Raw genomic sequence first — 18,147 nt, 5'->3', positions numbered from 1 at the left:
ATGCTTTCTGCTGGCGCTCGTGCACACTCACACTCGTGCACACTCACACTCACACACTCCTACGCAGGGCCGTCTCTACACCTACAGTCTGCTAGACACCTCTGCAGAAATGTCTATCATCCATAAGCAAATTAGTTTGGAAGAAAAGGCGTCTATTGCATACGGATGCATACTATATAAATGGTAAATGGCTGCATTTATATAGCGCTTTTATCCAAAGCTCTTTACAATTTGTTCCTCACATTTTACCTCACACATTCACACACCGACGGCGGAGGCGACCATGCAAGGTGCCGAGCTGCTCATCGGGAGCAATGAGGGGTTAAGTGTCTTGCTCAACGACACTTCGACACGCTGCCCGGAAGGAGCGGGAATCGAACTAGGAACCGCCGGATTACCAGACAACTGCTCTACCTCCCTGTCAGCCATAATTTATACGGAGTATCGCTAATAACCAAAAACTAAGTTTGTCTGAACATTTATTGAGTGGTGACGGTAGTTATAAGACAAGTAAAAGGCATTTTCACTGGGATTCTGTTGCTAGGGAACAGTTTGGACTCAAGTGTATTTCCTGTCAACTACTGCATTAGCAAAGATTGCAACTGGAAGTAAACTTGGGTATTTTTAGAACGTTATTGTTATTGTTAGAACCGTCAATTATACCTCTGTATGAACAAGGCTGCACAGTGCACCGTGAAATCAAACACATTTTTGGTTCTTGTTTATAAAAGAGACAAAAAAATATAATACAATAATATAATGTTATTTATTCAATATGTTAAAGGTAATCTTCCGTAAGACAAGAAGATGGATGCCAATTTCCTCTCTGTGCGTGTCTACACGTCTGTGTGTGTGTAGAAAGCTATCCAGCTGCAAGCTAGCCTAGATTAGTACAAATGAATGGATGCGGATACGGACCACTAGCCTAGCTACTAGGAAAATTCCAAGAGAGGTTAGCGGTCCGTATCCACTTCCATTAATTTGGGCTAATTTAAGCTAGGCTAGCGAGGAAATTGGTATCTATCTTCTTGTCTGACTCTGAAGGTTTCCTTGGAAACCATCCCTTTAGGTTTCACTGAACAGAAGTTCTGCATAGTTGACTTGCTGATATTTTTATTAGAATCAGTCATTATGATGCCAGACAATGTGTTATGATGCCAAATATGACCAGTGATATTAAAGGATAATTCGGTCTATTTTCAACCGTATTGAGTATTTGGCATCATAACACATTGTCTGGCATCATAATGACCGATTCTAATCTAAAGTTCACCAGTTGAGCCATTAATGAACAAGTTAGGCTATGTTTTCCGGGTGCTTGATTCGACCGAAGCTCTCCAGGCCGCAGCCAAATCCAGGTTGAAAATCACGGCAATGCTCCTTTAAAACACTACCTCACCGATATTGGCCCAGGGTTGGATGATGTCTACAAAAGTACACACCCATAATTTGGATCATAAAAGCTGAAAAACAGGAACACAACACAACGCTAGATTCACATTCATCTGAAGTGACTGACAAAAGTCACATTTATCTGAACACACACTGACAAAAGTCACATTTATCTGAACACACACTGACAAAAGTCACATTTATCTGAACACACACTGACAAAAGTCACATTTATCTGAACACACACTGACAAAAGTCACATTTATCTGATCACACACTGACAAAAGTCACATTTATCTGAACACACACTGACAAAAGTCACATTTATCTGAACACACACTGACAAAAGTTACATTCATCTGAACCCACACTGACAAAAATCACATTCATCTGAACACACACTGACAAAAATCACGAGAAGTTCCCGTTCTGTGGTATTTTACCTTTGGTACAAGAGGAGAAAAGTTTTTTTTTCTTTTACACAGCGACTTCACTTCGACCGATCAGACTTCCTACAGCAAAGCCACTTCCACCCAAGGACTCAGTAACACCAGTCGGTCACATGATGTCACCGAATCGCCTTAAATATGTACGTCTTCCACCAGCACCTGGTAGTCTGAATACACCATAACACCATAACAACCATAATATTTGCTCAGTCATACATTCTTTCCGCCGGCAGTAAGTACACCGTTGTTTACCGCTGTGGCCGCAGTAGGGCTGTCTTAAATACTTCGAAGCTTCGTTCGATGGGCATGGGATTCGAATGGGAAAATAAAATTTTAATATATATAAAAAAAAAAGAAAAAGATTCTATTCTTTTTTCTTTTTTTTTGCAAAATCAACTCTGCCTCTCTTTGTTAACTACAACAAGCAATGTTGTTTGTTATTTAAGATGAGGTCGGACTCGGCACTGACAGATTTGTGTTCATTGTGCTGCTTTTATAAAGCCTCAAATGACGGCTTACAATATTTCATGAAAGCAAAGTGTTTTGTTTGTCTAAGATTTAAAAAGGTTTAAACTTTACAGCACTGACTGGGGCGGCTACGTGGCGTAGTGGGCAAGGCGCTCGCCACGAAATCTGGAGACGCTGGGCTTGCCTGTTCGAGCCCAGCGCTCCACATTTGCTTTCAGTTTAGCTAGTCGTCCGTACTAATACACATTGGCCGTATTAGGGGGTGGGAAACTGATGGGTCGGGATCGGGCGTTGTGGACAGCGACTCCTACAGGTCGGTTGGTGCGCCTGCGCAGTAGAATCAGGAAGTGTCGGGGGCAGCGTGAGCCTCCCACACGTTACTCCTCGCCACTGAGAGATCGAGCTGCGCAGGTGAAAAGATGCGACTGCTGTTACCTCAAGTACCGGAGGGGACTTGTGCTATGTATGACTTAGTCCACATTGCAGCCGGCTTGTGGGAGGCAAGAAACAGCGTTCGTGACAGGGGAGGGTTGAATTGGATGATACGAAATTGGGATGGGAGAAAAAATATAGAAAATGGGAGAAAAAGTGGATCAAAAATTTTTTTTTTACAGCACTGACAAAGTTGAACAAAGTCCCACAACATAAAAAAAAAAAAAATATTCTCTCGAATCTCTGCCCCGAAGCTTCGAATGCCAATTCTTTTTCCGAAGGTCAGCCGTAGGCCGCAGACACAATCTACATCCCTTGTGAGGTCAACATGTGACACTTCAGACGCTTCTCCTCACGGCCACCATGGAGAACAATGGGTCTGCTTGTCGCCTCTCAGTTCGGCCACATCTTCGCAGCTCCGTGGCGCTGGAGAACTTCCTGTCCACACTTCACACGGTCCACTCTCCCCGAGCGACCACAGAGGTGGTCTCGAACGTCAAGCCCCGAGCTCAGGGCCCCTCTCTCTCTCTCTCTTTCTCCCTCTCTCTCTCTCACTGTCCCGTTTTCCAGTCAGGCGCCAGCCACAGACACCTCAGCCTGAAGGTAAACCCACTCTAACCCACCAGGAAGACCCCGAAGTAGCTGGCCCGCCCGTCCGTCTCCATGGCGCTGGCGTTGCTGACGGCGATGAAGAGGCGGTCGGCGGGCTGGAGGTGGGCGGTGCCGGCCTGGTGCAGGGAGAACAGGCCGGGCTCTTGACCCCGCGGCCAGCAGGCGCTGCGGGACGACTTCATCAGCAGGATGGGCACCGGGTAGGAGCTCATCTGGAGGGTCACACAAACGATCACAACACGGTCATCATCAACGAGGACATAGGGCTGGGCGATTAATCGGTTTTATCGATTAATTCGAATGAATGATTTAGGACGATTTAGAATTTTTTGTATCGATTTTTTTCTTTTTTTAAAGAGTCACCTATAAAAAGTGATGTTTGGTGAAAGTTAGATTTGCACTTTATTAATTCCAATAGGGAAATTCATTCTTGTTTGATGATCAAGAGGCACCTTTTATTTGTTTTAAGTGAAGTTTGGTGAAAAAGGAAGTTATTGCACTATTAATCCCAATAGGGACATTCATCTTTGTTTGATCAAGAGTAACCTTTTATATATATTATATATATATATATATATATATATATATATATATATATATATATATATATATATATATATATATATATATATATATATATATTTGTTTTACTTACATTTTTATTAACATTTATAGACAAACAACACTTATACAATACCTACAATGACATCAATAACATAACAGTACATTAACATGGGCCCCTTGAATTTGGCTGCGTTCAGCCTCCCAGACCCCCATGAGAGGGACCCCCCCCCCCGCCATCCACCCCTAGAAACTGGTATTATTTTTGTATTTTTTAAATCTTTATAAATTTTTTTTCTTTTTTAAGTGAAGATTGGTGAAAGTTAGGTTTGCACTTCAATCCCAATAGGGAAATTCATCTTGGTTTGATAATTTCTTTTGTGTGAAATAAAAACAAAGGTTATTTGAATGATTTCCTTGGAGTTTCTAGTTTTCAAGAGAAAAAAATCAATAAAAACTCGTAAATCGGATAAAAAAATAACTGAGATTTTATTTTTAGGCCATATCGCCCAGCCCTACGAGGACATTGCTTTTCCATATCTCTTCCTGACGAATTTCAACACTTCTTCAAGGAACGTGCCAACATCTGTACATATCCTACTGTTACTAGTTACACTCTACAATAAATATGGTTTACAATAAACACTAGAAATGTATTATATAACTGATAGGGCATACAGACCCTCACCTGCTCCTTTGATCATTTGTGCTAAACTAAACTAAACTAGCTTGCAGCCGGATAGCCAGATAGGATAGACGGTAAGCACATTTCCCATGATGTTGGCGCGCTCCTTTAAACAAAAACAGGAGTGTACTTTTATTTTGGTCCTCTGTTTTTTCCCCACTGCAAACATCATATGCTTCCTTCCAACTTCCATTGTTCCATTACGGAAGTTATTATGAGTGACAGTTGATTCACGCCCCGGGCTTGTAGAGTCAATGTAAATGAGCTCCTAATGAAGATGTAAGGTACAGATTCCCAAATTAAAGGGGAACATCACCCAAATAAAAAATTCCAACATGTTATTTCCATGGCCTAGGAAAGTTCAATTCATATTTGTGAACATGAGCTACTCTCTCATGAAGCCAGAAGCCAGAGACGTTAGAATCAAACTTGTGATGTCATCAGGTATAAAGTCTGGAGCTGATTTTGTGGACCCACAGAATGTTTTTTGTGAAATGTGAGTTTTATGCACGCTAGAGAAGCGGCCTGAAAAAACGATTATCTATGCCGTGCTTAGTGTTAACGTTACGTGCACACACACACACACACACACACACACACACACACACACACACACACACACACACGTTGTGATCGCTGTGAAAAAAACATCTGATTAACCCAAAACTGGTAACATAGAGTCCTTACTTATCAGATGTTCTGCAAAAAGATTAATCCAATTCCTGATCGCCATTCCAAATATCGATCGCGTTTATTGATCCAACGTTATACTCCGAAACAGATCATCGACGCTTCTTCCAGTCCCCTCAGTCAATGCAATAGTATCCAGATGCATGCCCCAGAAGTCAAACATGGACCGGAGTTATTTTTTCGATGCACTTTTTCAGCCAATCCAATCCAATGATGTGCAATACCATCCGGGAGACGATAGGCGGCGGTATTTGCCCTTTTAGAGCTCAGAGCCATTCCCAATGATAACGTCAGGCTGGATGGATGAAAAATGAATGGATATTGCTAATAAAAGAAATAACGAGAAAAGAACGAGAAAACTCGTCATTGGCACTCAACGTATGGCGAGTTAAGATGACTAATCTTGTCGTTGGCACTCAATGTGTTAAGGCCATGATCACTCATACAACGTCTCTCGTCCAATCACAACACATGGTCAGAAATAAACCTTGTATAATAAGAGAATATGGAAAAGCTGTGCGCATCGGTACCTAGGATGATATCGTTGGGATACGGGTATAATATAATATTATTATATTCTAGCCAGGAGCTGAGAGGACCCTTTCACTACCACACTACCCAAGGTTAACCCTTTCACTACCACACTACCGAAGGTTAACCCTTTCAGTACACTACAGCCGGTTAACCCTTTGTCGTGTGGCAGTGAAAGGGTTAACCTTCTGTCGCAGTGAAAGGGTTAACCCTTTTGTAGTGTGGTAGTGAAAGGGTTAAGCTCTTAAAGAGCACCTACGGGAGGCTGCAATTCGAAACTGGCCACCGTAAATGCCCAAACCCCCCACCACCTCCTAATAGACAGTCTCCTCCCCACCGCATGTATATATTCTCTCCCTGCCGTATGTATATTTCTCTCCCACCCACCCACCCCCTCCAAATGTACAGTCCCCTCCCCATCATATGTATATACTCTGTCAGGATCTATGGGTAACAGTACTGTATATTTGAATACCGTTTATGTCACAAATGTATCAGTACTAAATACCTGTATGTCCCTATGCCATAAATGTCATGTATGTTGTGTATGTCATAAATGTCGATATGAATTGAAAATGGGGGACCCTGATGTAAACAAGACAAACGTCTTTCTCTGGTCTGCATCCCCTTAACAATTGTGTATTGAGCCGTACTGTATTGTACCCATTCTGCAATCTGTTAAATAAAGTTTTCATTAATTAATTAATTAATTAATTAATTCATTCATTCATTCATTCATTCATTCATTCTCTCATTCACTCACTCATTATGTGAATGTGACTTTTAGTGTTGCATGGGTGTGACATCACAGATCACAGACCACAGACCGTGGGTTTCAAGCTTCGGGAGAAAATCGCTAACGTCACAAACACGGACCGGACGACCCTTGTCCGTAGAAACACATGGTATGTGAATTCCCCCTTTGGCTACTATGAATACGTCATTCCAGCTAGTTTACTGGGCACATCGGGTTATTGCTCTGGCCAGCCCACTAGAATGTCTCACTTTTAAAGAACAGAGGGCAGAACACTCCACTTTGTAAAAGGAGGTTCTGATCCGATCCAAGTTCAACTCATTCCCCAACGTTTGCACACCTTTTATTTTCCCTCCAGCTTCTCGTGGATCTCAGGGATCTCATCTTGAATTGAAAGGAATCCTGCAGCTCGCCGGTATTCTCGCTTCTTCGCTTCACGTGGAACAAATTCAAACCAGCGTTTCGTTCAACCAGTATTCCTTTCAATTATGGAATAGGAATACGCCAACGTTTGGGGAAATTAGCTTACCGTCTTCTCCAGACAGAGACGAGAAGATAGATACCAGTTTCCTCTCTGTGCGTTCAGTAGAAAGCTATCTGGCTGCACCTTAGCCTAGCTTAGCACAATGAATGGAAGCGGACATGGCCGGTTAGCCCTAGAGGCATTGTCCAACTAACACCTCTCCCGAAGGCTAACCGGCTGTCCGCTTCCATTCATTGTGGTATCTGGTATCTATCTTCTTGTCTCTCTCTCTGGAGAAGACGGTAAGCTAATTTCCCAAAAATGTTGGCGTGTTCCTTTAGCGGTAACACCGTCTCTCTCCGGGGCGGGAAGCCGTACCTTCTTGTATATGTACTGGACGAGTTGCATTCCTTCCTCCTCCCTCGTGTCCCCCGTCGCCTCGCCCTCTGCCTCCCCCGTGGACGGGAGTCTGAAGTAGGTCTGGGCGTAGATGTAGTAGAGGCCCGCCCTGGGGACCAGCAGCTCCCCGCCCCTCAGCTCCATGTTCTGCAGGAAGGACAGGCCCCTCTGGCTCTCCCACGCTCCGATGCGCTCCCCCAGGTACCCCCTGCTGCTCCGGGAGCCTGCGGGCACGGGACACAAGGTCAGACACACACTCATACACCCCATACCGTATGAACTCTGAACTCTGAACCCCACGGCCTATGCTCTAGGCCAGCAGTTCTCAAACTACGGGTCGCGACCCAAAGTGGGGTCGTGGGTAGGTGACAGTGAAAAAATCTATATATATATATATATCTTTCTTTCTTTTTTCATGTTCTGGCAACATATTTTGGCTAAATATGCCTCGTTTTATAAATGTGTATTGATAACATAGTACTGTAATTAAATGTTCTAATAAATATGCATGATCAAGTTCATCAACGTGTGCTTTTATTTTGATATTCCTTAATTCCACGTTGAAGTTACGCGATGTAATTTAAAAGTGTGGGGTCGCCAAAAGAAATCCTGTATAAAAAAGTTTGAGAACCCCTGCTCTAGGCTCTGTTACCTATACTCAAGTTACACCTGCCTACTGCCTTCACTGTCCACAACTGCCTTACACTGTAATCATAACTACCTACCTCAAACTATAGGCTACCCATATAACGCTGTATGATATATCCCTCAGCTACTCTTACTAGTTATACCGCTGGCCAGTATGACTTACTACCATAGTGTCTTTATACCTGTATCACTGTACATAATAATACTTACATAATAATACTATAACACTGTACATACATCTGATTAGCACTATTACTCAGTAGAACTCATTTATATATACTCCAGTTTAACCACCTATACGTTGTATATTGCTGTTGCACTTTACTGCTACATTTGCACTCTGGTTGGATGTCAACTTATTTTCGTTGTACTGTACTTGTGCTGTATGATGATTGATGACAATACATTTTTATCTAATCTAATCTAATCAAATCATGTACATACGTATACACACACACACATGCATGCATGAACGGACACACAAGGTGCTTTATTTGAATCCACCAATTAAATTATATGTAAAAATTCAAATATCATGGCGGCTACGTGGTGCAGTGGGCAAGGCGCTCACCACGAATACTGGAGACGCTGGGTTCGCCTGTTCGAGCCCAGTGCTCCACATTGCTTTCAGTTTAGCTGGTCGTCCGCACTAATACACATTGGCAGTATTAGGGGGAGGGAAACTGATGGGTGGGGATCGGGCGTTGTGGACAGCGACTCCTACAGGTCGGTTGGTGCGCCTGTGCAGTAGAATCAAGAAACGACGGGGGCGGCGTCCCTCCAAAGCGCAGACCCCTGACGCTGAAAGATCGCGCTGCGCAGGTGAAAAGATGCGACGGCTGTTACCTCGAGTATCGGAGGGGACTCGTGCTATGTATGACTTAGTCCACATTGCAGCCGGCTTGTGGGAGGCAAGAAACAGCGTTCGAGACAGGGGAGGGTTGAATTGGATGATACGAAATTGGGATGGGAGAAAAATAGAAAGTGGGAGAAAAAGTGGATACAAAAAAAAAATTCAAATATCATATTGTAACATTCAAATAGTTTTCACAGACATTAAGATGACCTCCGCCTCCAGCGTGCTGCAAGACAAGGCATCTGGGATGCAGCGTTGTCTTTTTTGAGTTTAGAACTCGACAGCGTGGCCAGCGTTGGCTGGATGCCGTCCTCCAGATACAAAAGCCACAGAGCTGTCAGTCAACACAGCGCTTTAATGTTTACGGTACAAATGAAATGAAGACCGAAAGCCACGCTGCTCTTTCTGCCGTCCAGATTAGACACGCATGCCTCAGAGCCTCCAGAGACCCACAAACAGCCTTCACAGTCACAGTCCATAGTCACGATAACGTGATATCGTTAATGAATGATAACGACAACAACATGTCAAATCATATTTCCCTCAAAATCAGATCTTAAATATTTCAGTGTGGTTTGTTTTTTTTGAAAATTGAGGTTTTGGCTGGATATCACAATTTACATTATCGCACAATGCAATGTGTGACGAACAGAAAACTGGATTGTTTACGTTGTTTGCGTGTGTGAACAAACACTGTGATGCGTATCGTATCGGGGGAGGGTTCTAGACGGGCGTTTCAAGAGTACACTAACGCATTAGGAACGAGTACTCGAATACTGCATATTTACACTTATATCTTTATATTACTGCATATATATATATATATATATATATACCCATATTTGTCTGAATATACCTGCATACAATCCCTCTATATTTTTGCTGGCTAAATCACATGTACATTGTATATTAGTGCTGTAAAGGCCATATGAGTGTTTTGGTTATTATTATTACATGAATGTTTAATATTGATTGGATTTAGATAAAGTCATTGAACCGTCCATTGTGGAACCTAGAACCTTCTAGAGCGGTGTGGTGATGTCATAATAGACTTTCTAGAACATAGAACATTCTAGAACCACCGTATGACATCATGATAGAATATTCTGGAACATTCGTGGCACTGTATGATGTCATAACCGAATCTTCTGGAACATTTGGGTCTCTATATATAGCCACGATTCGCTCTCTGGGTCAGTTGCATCTTCGACCAGACTGGACAGGACCGAAAGGATGGACTCAACAATGAACTGAAGCCAGAAGCCAGCAAGTAGATTCACGGCTGGTACACTACGAAGGAACTTTCCTGTGTGGAGTCGGCGGTGATTTTGGAGACTGGGAAGATACAGTTTTCTTACCTTGTAGTAGTATGTGCATGAGTGACAAGAATATTTAGGAAAGTAGATTCAGGACCACTTCTGTAAAGAAAGACTATGCAAATAAACCATTTGAATATCTTTACTATACACGGAGCGGCTGTGGACATTGCTTTTCTTTATCAACGGACGTACTACTCACGAGTAAGTAATTTGACCAGTGGAGTGGAGCCCCGGCCCGCACAAGTGCTGTTGCACTTTACTGTTACATTTGCACTCTGGTTTGATGCCAAACCTCTTTTTGTTGTACTGTACTTGTGCTGTATGATGACAATACAATTGAATCTAATCTTGGGGAATATGCTTATCATCTTCTCCAGAGTCAGACAAGAAGATAGATACCAGTTTCCAGTTCAGTAGGAACTGGAAGCTATCTGTGCAAGCTAGCCTAGCTTAGCACAATGAATGGAAGTGGATATGGACCACTACTAGCCTACATTGTATGTTACTATTGCACTTTACTGCACTCTGGTTGGATGCCAAACTTATTTCCGTTGTACTGTACTTGTGCTGTATGATGACGATACCTTTGAATCTAATCTAATCGAGTACTTGAATAATAAAATAAAACACTTCTCAGGGGCACATTGCCTCACCGCTGCTTAAAAGAGTCAGACGCAGAAAAGACAGAAAACTGAAAAGATCCAGTGTATTTACAGCCACATGGATTCAATTGTAACTACAGAATCCGAGTGAAGGACTTCTCTAACCTTAGCGTGTGAACATCTTGTTTTCCTGTTCAGTCTCAGAAAAAACAAAAGCAACATGAGAATTTCGATGAGTATTTCACTTGAATTGGCGGCAATGGGCACTCGATTACTCTCTCGCTAAGGTGCACAAGGACCTCTTCAAATTAGTAGGAATAGTAAAAAAAGATTCAGAGAATGACACAAGGTGCCAAAAAAAAGAGTGAGAAATTGTTATTTTTCTCTGAAATATTTTATGCTCGCTGACATCATCCTCCTCATAAACACTTGAGCACCTCAGACGAAGAACCATATGAGTCCGTTTGACATTTTCAGAGGAACAATGTTTTCAAAGCTTATTATCTAAAGATGGTAAGTTAGACTGTTGTGTTCATTCATAGTTAAAGACAGTAGAGGTTGAGTACTTTATTATCTAAAGGTGGTAAGTTACAGTGTTGTGTTCATTCATCATTAAAGACAGTAGAGGTTGAGTACTTTATTATCTGAAGATGGTAGGTTACCGTTAGAATGTTGTGTTCATTCATCATTAAAGACAGTAGAGGTTGAGTACTTTATTATCTAAAGATGGTAGGTTAGAGTGTTGTGTTCATTCATCATTAACACTTTGGATGCCACGCCCAAGATATCTCGGGTTTACGCCCGTCGTTTTTTTTTTTTTTTTTTTTTTTTTAATTAGCGATCTGAAATCATATTGCATCAAGCGAGCCTACCGTTGGAGATCCAGGCACCGCCGGCGCTCAGATGTGAAAAAAGCGCCCCCTATCGTCTCCCAGATGGTAAATCACCCTTTTGGAGTGGACTCAATGAAAGTGAATGGGAGAATGGATTTCTGACTCCACATTTTACTTCTCACTGATGTAACCGGGGTCTACCAGAGTTCATTCTGGAACCTTGGTGCCACGGCGAATATGTGTTATACTGTACACACGCTGGATCAATACAATTATCGATTTTTTCGAATGGTGATCAGGAATTGGAATATACCATTTGGATACCATCTGATGTCAGATAAGGAATCTATGTTATCAGTCTTAGGATAATCAGACTCGTTTTCACAGAGATATAAGCGTTTCCACTATATGTGATATGTTTCACTGTAAAAGCCATCAGGAAATAAGAGCAGCGATTATCAGCGTGCGGCATGAGCGTGCGTGTGCACACATATACTATCGATCATCTAGCGTTTATTTGAAAACGATTCATAAATAGGCAGACAAATGACAACGTTCTGGAATATTCCAGTAAAAGACGATTATCATCATAGGGTTGTTTTTTCCGAGAAAACAAGTGATTTTCAAAATGATATCAAACGGAAATGAAGCGATAAAAAAACAATCTGCCTTGACAATGTTGACTGGAAAATTTGTCTTTGATAAGCGACGGGCAGATTAGACACATAGCCATAATTTAAAACATAGATTAGGCGATATTAAGTTAACATTGGAGTGGGTTTGGGCATCAAGGGGGTAAAAAGGAAAACATGGCGTGGCATCCAAAGTGTTAAAGACAGTAGAGGTTGAGTACTTTATTATCTAAAGATGGTAGGTTAGAGTATTGTGTTCATTCATCATTAAAGACAGTAGAGGTTGAGTAGGCCTACTTTATTATCTAAAGATGGTAGGTTAGAGTATTGTGTTCATTCATCATTAAAGACAGTAGAGGTTGAGTAGGCCTACTTTATTATCTAAAGATGGTAGGTTAGAGTATTGTGTTCATTCATCATTAAAGACAGTAGAGGCTTAGTATACTTTCTGGTGATATATCACCAGATATATCACCTTCGCACTCAAAGTGATTTGGATGGATTTTAAAACAGCAAATACATGAGCTGTCCAAACAACTTGAAAGTTGAGTTATATGGTTCTTCAGTGCAAGAGTTCAAGTGAAGAGAAAGAAGGCGGGGTCTCTTGGGCTCTTGGCGCGCCACGGCTGGGAAAACCAACCCAAATGCACAAATACGCACTATTCTACTAAAAGTAAAAGTCCTTGAATTTGTGTGTAGAAAATGTGTGTGCTCTCGTACATTAAAATGTGTGTGTGTGACTGTGTGTGCATAAGTAAAGCATTTAATTATTTGTTTGCGTGTGTGTGTGTCTCTCTCGCTCTGTGTGTGTGTGTGTGTGTGTGTGTGTGTGTGTGTGTGTGTGTGTGTGTGTGTGTGTGTGTGTGTGTGTGTGTGTGTGTGTGTGTGTGTGTGTGTGTGTGTGTGTGTGTGTGTGTGTGTGTGTGTGTGTGTGTGTGTGTGTGAGTGAGTGAGTGAGTGAGTGAGTGAGTGAGTGAGTGAGTGAGTGAGTGAGTGAGTGAGTGAGTGAGTGAGTGAGTGAGTGAGTGAGTGAGTGAGTGAGTGAGTGAGTGAGTGAGTGAGTGAGTGAGTGAGTGAGTGAGTGAGTGAGTGAGTGAGTGAGTGAGTGAGTGAGTGAGTGAGTGAGTGAGTGAGTGAGTGAGTGAGTGAGTGAGTGAGTGAGTGAGTGAGTGAGTGAGTGAGTGAGTGAGTGAGTGAGTGAGTGAGTGAGTGAGTGAGTGAGTGAGTGAGTGAGTGAGTGAGTGAGTGAGTGAGTGAGTGAGTGAGTGAGTGAGTGAGTGAGTGAGTGAGTGAGTGAGTGAGTGAGTGAGTGAGTGAGTGAGTGAGTGAGTGAGTGAGTGAGTGAGTGAGTGAGTGAGTGAGTGAGTGAGTGAGTGAGTGAGTGAGTGAGTGAGTGAGTGAGTGAGTGAGTGAGTGAGTGAGTGAGTGAGTGAGTGAGTGAGTGAGTGAGTGAGAGAGAGAGAGAGACAGAGACAGAGACACAGAGTGAGAGGAATAATAAACTACAAGCACAACATCTGTTTTGTTGTCTAGTTCCCAGCAGACAGACAGGAATGAAGACATGACGAGTCTGAGGCTGAGACGCTCCAGGGAGGTGTAGTGGTGACGTCATTGCTGTTTCCCGCGTGGTCCACCCCTCTTGAAATCGCAATGTATTTCCAATGGACACATTTCCAAATCGTCTCGTTTAAAACAAATAAAGCATGAACATTGGCACGGTGTACCTTTCTGTGTGTATTCGTCCACAATCTATAGCTCAACATGAACAATTAGCAATTAATCGTAAAGGTAGCAAAATAACAACGTTTATGTTTTTCGTTCACCGAGGAACTACACTTCACTCTGGTCGCTGCTGACAGGTGACAGACAGCACCGAGCGACAGGCAAGTAAGTGTGGTTATTTTTTAACGACAAATTAAACAACCTTATAATAACTAACTTTATTTCAACCAAAAATGCTTAAACAATAACATTAGTGCAAACATAGAAAGCTTGCCAATGTTCATGAGGCAGAATTATTACAATAGCCGATAATACATTTTCCCCAATGATAAATCCCTATACGGGTAGACTGTGTGGAAAACTAAAGTGACGTCAGACTACACCTCCCTATAGATGGTTATTATTATACCAGAGACTCAGAGGACAGTATATGGTTATTATTATTATTAAACTAGAGACCGAGAGGACAGTATATGGTTATTATTAGACTAGAGACTCAGAGGACAGTATATGGTTATTATTAGACTAGAGACTGAGAGGACAGTATATGGTTATTATTAGACTAGAGACTGAGAGGACAGTATATGGTTATTATTAGACTAGAGACTGAGAGGACAGTATATGGTTATTATTAAACTAGAGACAGAGAGGACAGTATATGGTTATTATTAAACTAGAGACAGAGAGGACAGTATATGGTTATTATTAGACTAGAGACTGAGAGGACAGTATATGGTTATTATTAAACTAGAGACAGAGAGGACAGTATATGGTTATTATTAGACTAGAGACTGAGAGGACAGTATATGGTTATTATTAGACTAGAGACTGAGAGGACAGTATATGGTTATTATTAGACTAGAGACTGAGAGGACAGTATATGGTTATTATTAAACTAGAGACTGAGAGGACAGTATATGGTTATTATTAGACTGACAATGAGAGGACAGTATATGGTTATTATTAGACTAGAGACTGAGAGGACAGTATATGGTTATTATTAGACTAGAGACTGAGAGGACAGTATATGGTTATTATTAGACTAGAGACCGAGAGGACAGTATATGGTTATTATTAGACTAGAGACCGAGAGGACAGTATATGGTTATTATTAGACTAGAGACCGAGAGGACAGTATATGGTTATTATTAGACTAGAGACAGAGAGGACAGTATATGGTTATTATTAGACTAGAGACCGAGAGGACAGTATATGGTTATTATTAGACTAGAGAGACTCAGACCAGTATATTTAGGGTTGGGGACGATTAATCAAGATTAAATCTCAATTCAGATTTTGGCTTCATGAAAACAAGATAATCGAGATAAAATGATTATTGTGCCGCATGTCGTGTTGCTCTAATTTTGTCTTGTGTTGTAAATGCAGCGCACCCTTCCTTCACACACCCCCCCCCCACGGCGCGCTTCTCTGTATAACAAATTCAGTCATCGTCAAATGATCTCAAATCAATGAGTAATCGTGTTTCATAATCGTGATTTCAAATCAAAATTAAGCATGATTATGATTTATACTGCCTGGATCATGTGTGGCACTGAAATGAGCACTGAAATCATGAGGATAGACATGTGCTTGAACTATAAACAGTGTGATGCAGCCGTCTGAGATCTGAGACGCTGCTTTTCAGAGGCAACAACTCTCATATACGACAAGAGAAGCCAATCACCACGTTTATATTTGGTGATTCTGTGCTTGCATGGTATTTATGAAAATAAAAAAATAAAATAAGAAGAAAAGTATCGATTTTTGGCACCGTTTATGATCTTAGATTAGATTCAGTTCAAATGTATTGTCATCATATAGCACAATACAGTACAACGAAAATAAGTTGGCATCTAACCAGAGTGCAAATGTAGTAGTAAAGTGTAGTAGCAATATACTATGTACAAGTGATTAAACTGGAGTATATATACATGAGTACTACTGAGTAATAATGATAATCAGATGTATGTACAGTGTTATAGTATTGTGTACAGTGATAAAGGAAAAAGAACGTCATACTGGCCAGCGCTATAACTAGTAAGAGTAGGTAGGGATATACAGATATATATATATCTCTTCGGTTCAAATAACAAACTCAGCAAGACCGACGGCTTCTCAGTTACAGTGGGTGACAATATTGTCACAAGGAAAGATGAAATTACATACCTGGGTTCCATCATAGAGGCAAATCTTTCCTTTTTTTTTTGTATCCACTTTTTCTCCTATTTTTTCTATTTTTCTCCCATCCCAATTCCGTTGTGCCAATTCTCCCCTCCCCTGTCTTGAACGTTGCTCGCATACACCCCCACTGGCCGGTTGTAGGGAGGATAGAAGCCTTGCATCACGTGTCCCCTCAGATACACGAGGAGGCAGCCTGTCACATCTTTTCACCTGCCAGCGCGGACTCTCATTGGCGAGGGTGTAACGTGTGGGAGGCTCACACTACCCCCGCCATTTCCTGTCTCTGCTGTGCAGGCGTCCCCAACCGACCTGTAGGAGTCGCTGTCCACAACGTCCAGATTACCACCCATCGACTTCCACCCGCTAACTCTGCCAATTTAGTTAGTATGACGGCTGGCCCAAGCCGGAGGCAACGCCGACAGCCGGAGTCGAACCCGGTGTCTCTTGCGTTGGTGACGAGCGCAATGTCCGCTGCGCCACCCAGCCGCGAGGCAAATCTTTCCTGTGACAAAATGGCATCAAATGTAATAAAAAAAAAGTCAACCAAAGAACTAGATTCTTGTACCGGATCTCCTCTCTGGTAAACAAGAATACCCTGAAGACTCTGGCAGGAGCACTCATTCAGGGGTACTACGACTATGCTTGCACCTCATGGTACCAAAGCACCTCAAAGGCACTAAAAACTAGTAAAAACATCTCAAAACAAACTGGTCAGACTACTGCTTGACCTTAGTCCATGAACCCACCTCACCCCTGCCCACTTTGACAACCTAGGATGGCTTAGAGTAGACGACAGAGTACAGCAACTGCAATGGGCCTGGTCTACAAGATACACTACACCACTAAGGTACCCATGTACATGTCAAAATACTTCCCAAAGGTCAGTGAATACCACGACCACAACACCAGAGGGAGCTCCACAAATCATGTTAAACTCAGATTCGGCTCAAACAGGGGACTAAACACGTTTCGCAATTATGCCACAACAATGTGGAACGCCCTACCCAAAGCTGTAAAGGAATGTGAATCACTACCCACCTTCAAAACCACTCTCAAAGAGCACCTACGGGAGACTGCAAATCGTAACTGGCCCCTGTAAATGTCCAAACCCAACCCAACCCCCTCCAATGTACAATTTCCCCCAGTATTGAGCTGTACTGTATTGTACCCATTCTGCAATCTGTTAATAACATTTTCAATCAATCAATCAATCAATCAATCAATCAATCAATCAATCAATCAATCAATCAATCAATCAATCAATATCAGATGTCTAGCTTGATGGAGTAGAGATCACGTGGTTTAAAGTTAGTAGAGAGATCAGATGTTTTGAAGACAGTGCAGCGTATAGCAGTAGAGCAGCTACCTCCCACTATAGTTCATAAACAATCAAGATATGATCTGATCCTCACCCTCCGCTGCTGAGGCCTCTCTGGAGGAGACCATGCCAGTCACATGGGCAGCCACCTTAGGGAGAGGGGCCCCTCGCAACCCAGGGGTCAGGATGGGCAACACTCCAGTCAATTTATCTAGAGAGAGAGAGAGAGAGAGAGAGAGAGAGAGAGAGAGAGAGAGAGAGAGAGAGAGAGAGAGAGAGAGAGAGAGAGAGAGAGAGAGAGAGAGAGAGAGAGAGAGAGAGAGAGGAGAGGGAGAGGAGAGGGAGAGGGAGAGAAGGAGAGAGAGAGAGCGGCGAGAGACAGACAACGAGAGAAAGAGGCAGACAGGGAGAGATAAAGACAGAAAGGGAGAAAGAGAGAGAGACATTACTAGGGGAACACAGTTTCAGGAACACATCCCCGTCTGTCTAAGCATTTTTAGGTGAGAGAGTCATCTATAATGGCAACCAATGCAAGCATTGTCTACTTCTTACTTCGCATCGCCGTTGAAATCTCCTTCTGGAATCTCTCAGTCATGGTCT

The 18,147-nt window shown here is 42.3% G+C and overlaps 1 protein-coding gene across 1 annotated transcript; it reads right to left on the bottom strand.

Annotated features, from left to right (window-relative positions):
* Nucleotides 1–1,602: 1,602 nt before the first annotated feature.
* Nucleotides 1,603–18,142, bottom strand: LOC311223737 (tumor necrosis factor ligand superfamily member 10-like; the record flags this gene model as incomplete). Its single annotated transcript, XM_084308509.1, has 4 exons — nt 1,603–3,565; nt 7,416–7,660; nt 17,642–17,758; nt 18,100–18,142. The coding sequence occupies 4 exons, from the start codon at nt 18,140–18,142 to the stop codon at nt 3,356–3,358; spliced, it is 615 nt and encodes a 204-aa protein (XP_084164635.1). The 3' UTR covers nt 1,603–3,355.
* Nucleotides 18,143–18,147: the final 5 nt, after the last annotated feature.

This window comes from Notolepis coatsorum (assembly GCF_963971535.1).
Source record: "Notolepis coatsorum genome assembly, chromosome: 2".
Taxonomy (NCBI): domain Eukaryota; kingdom Metazoa; phylum Chordata; class Actinopteri; order Aulopiformes; family Paralepididae; genus Notolepis; species Notolepis coatsorum.
This window is presented reverse-complemented; position numbering and strand designations above follow the sequence as displayed.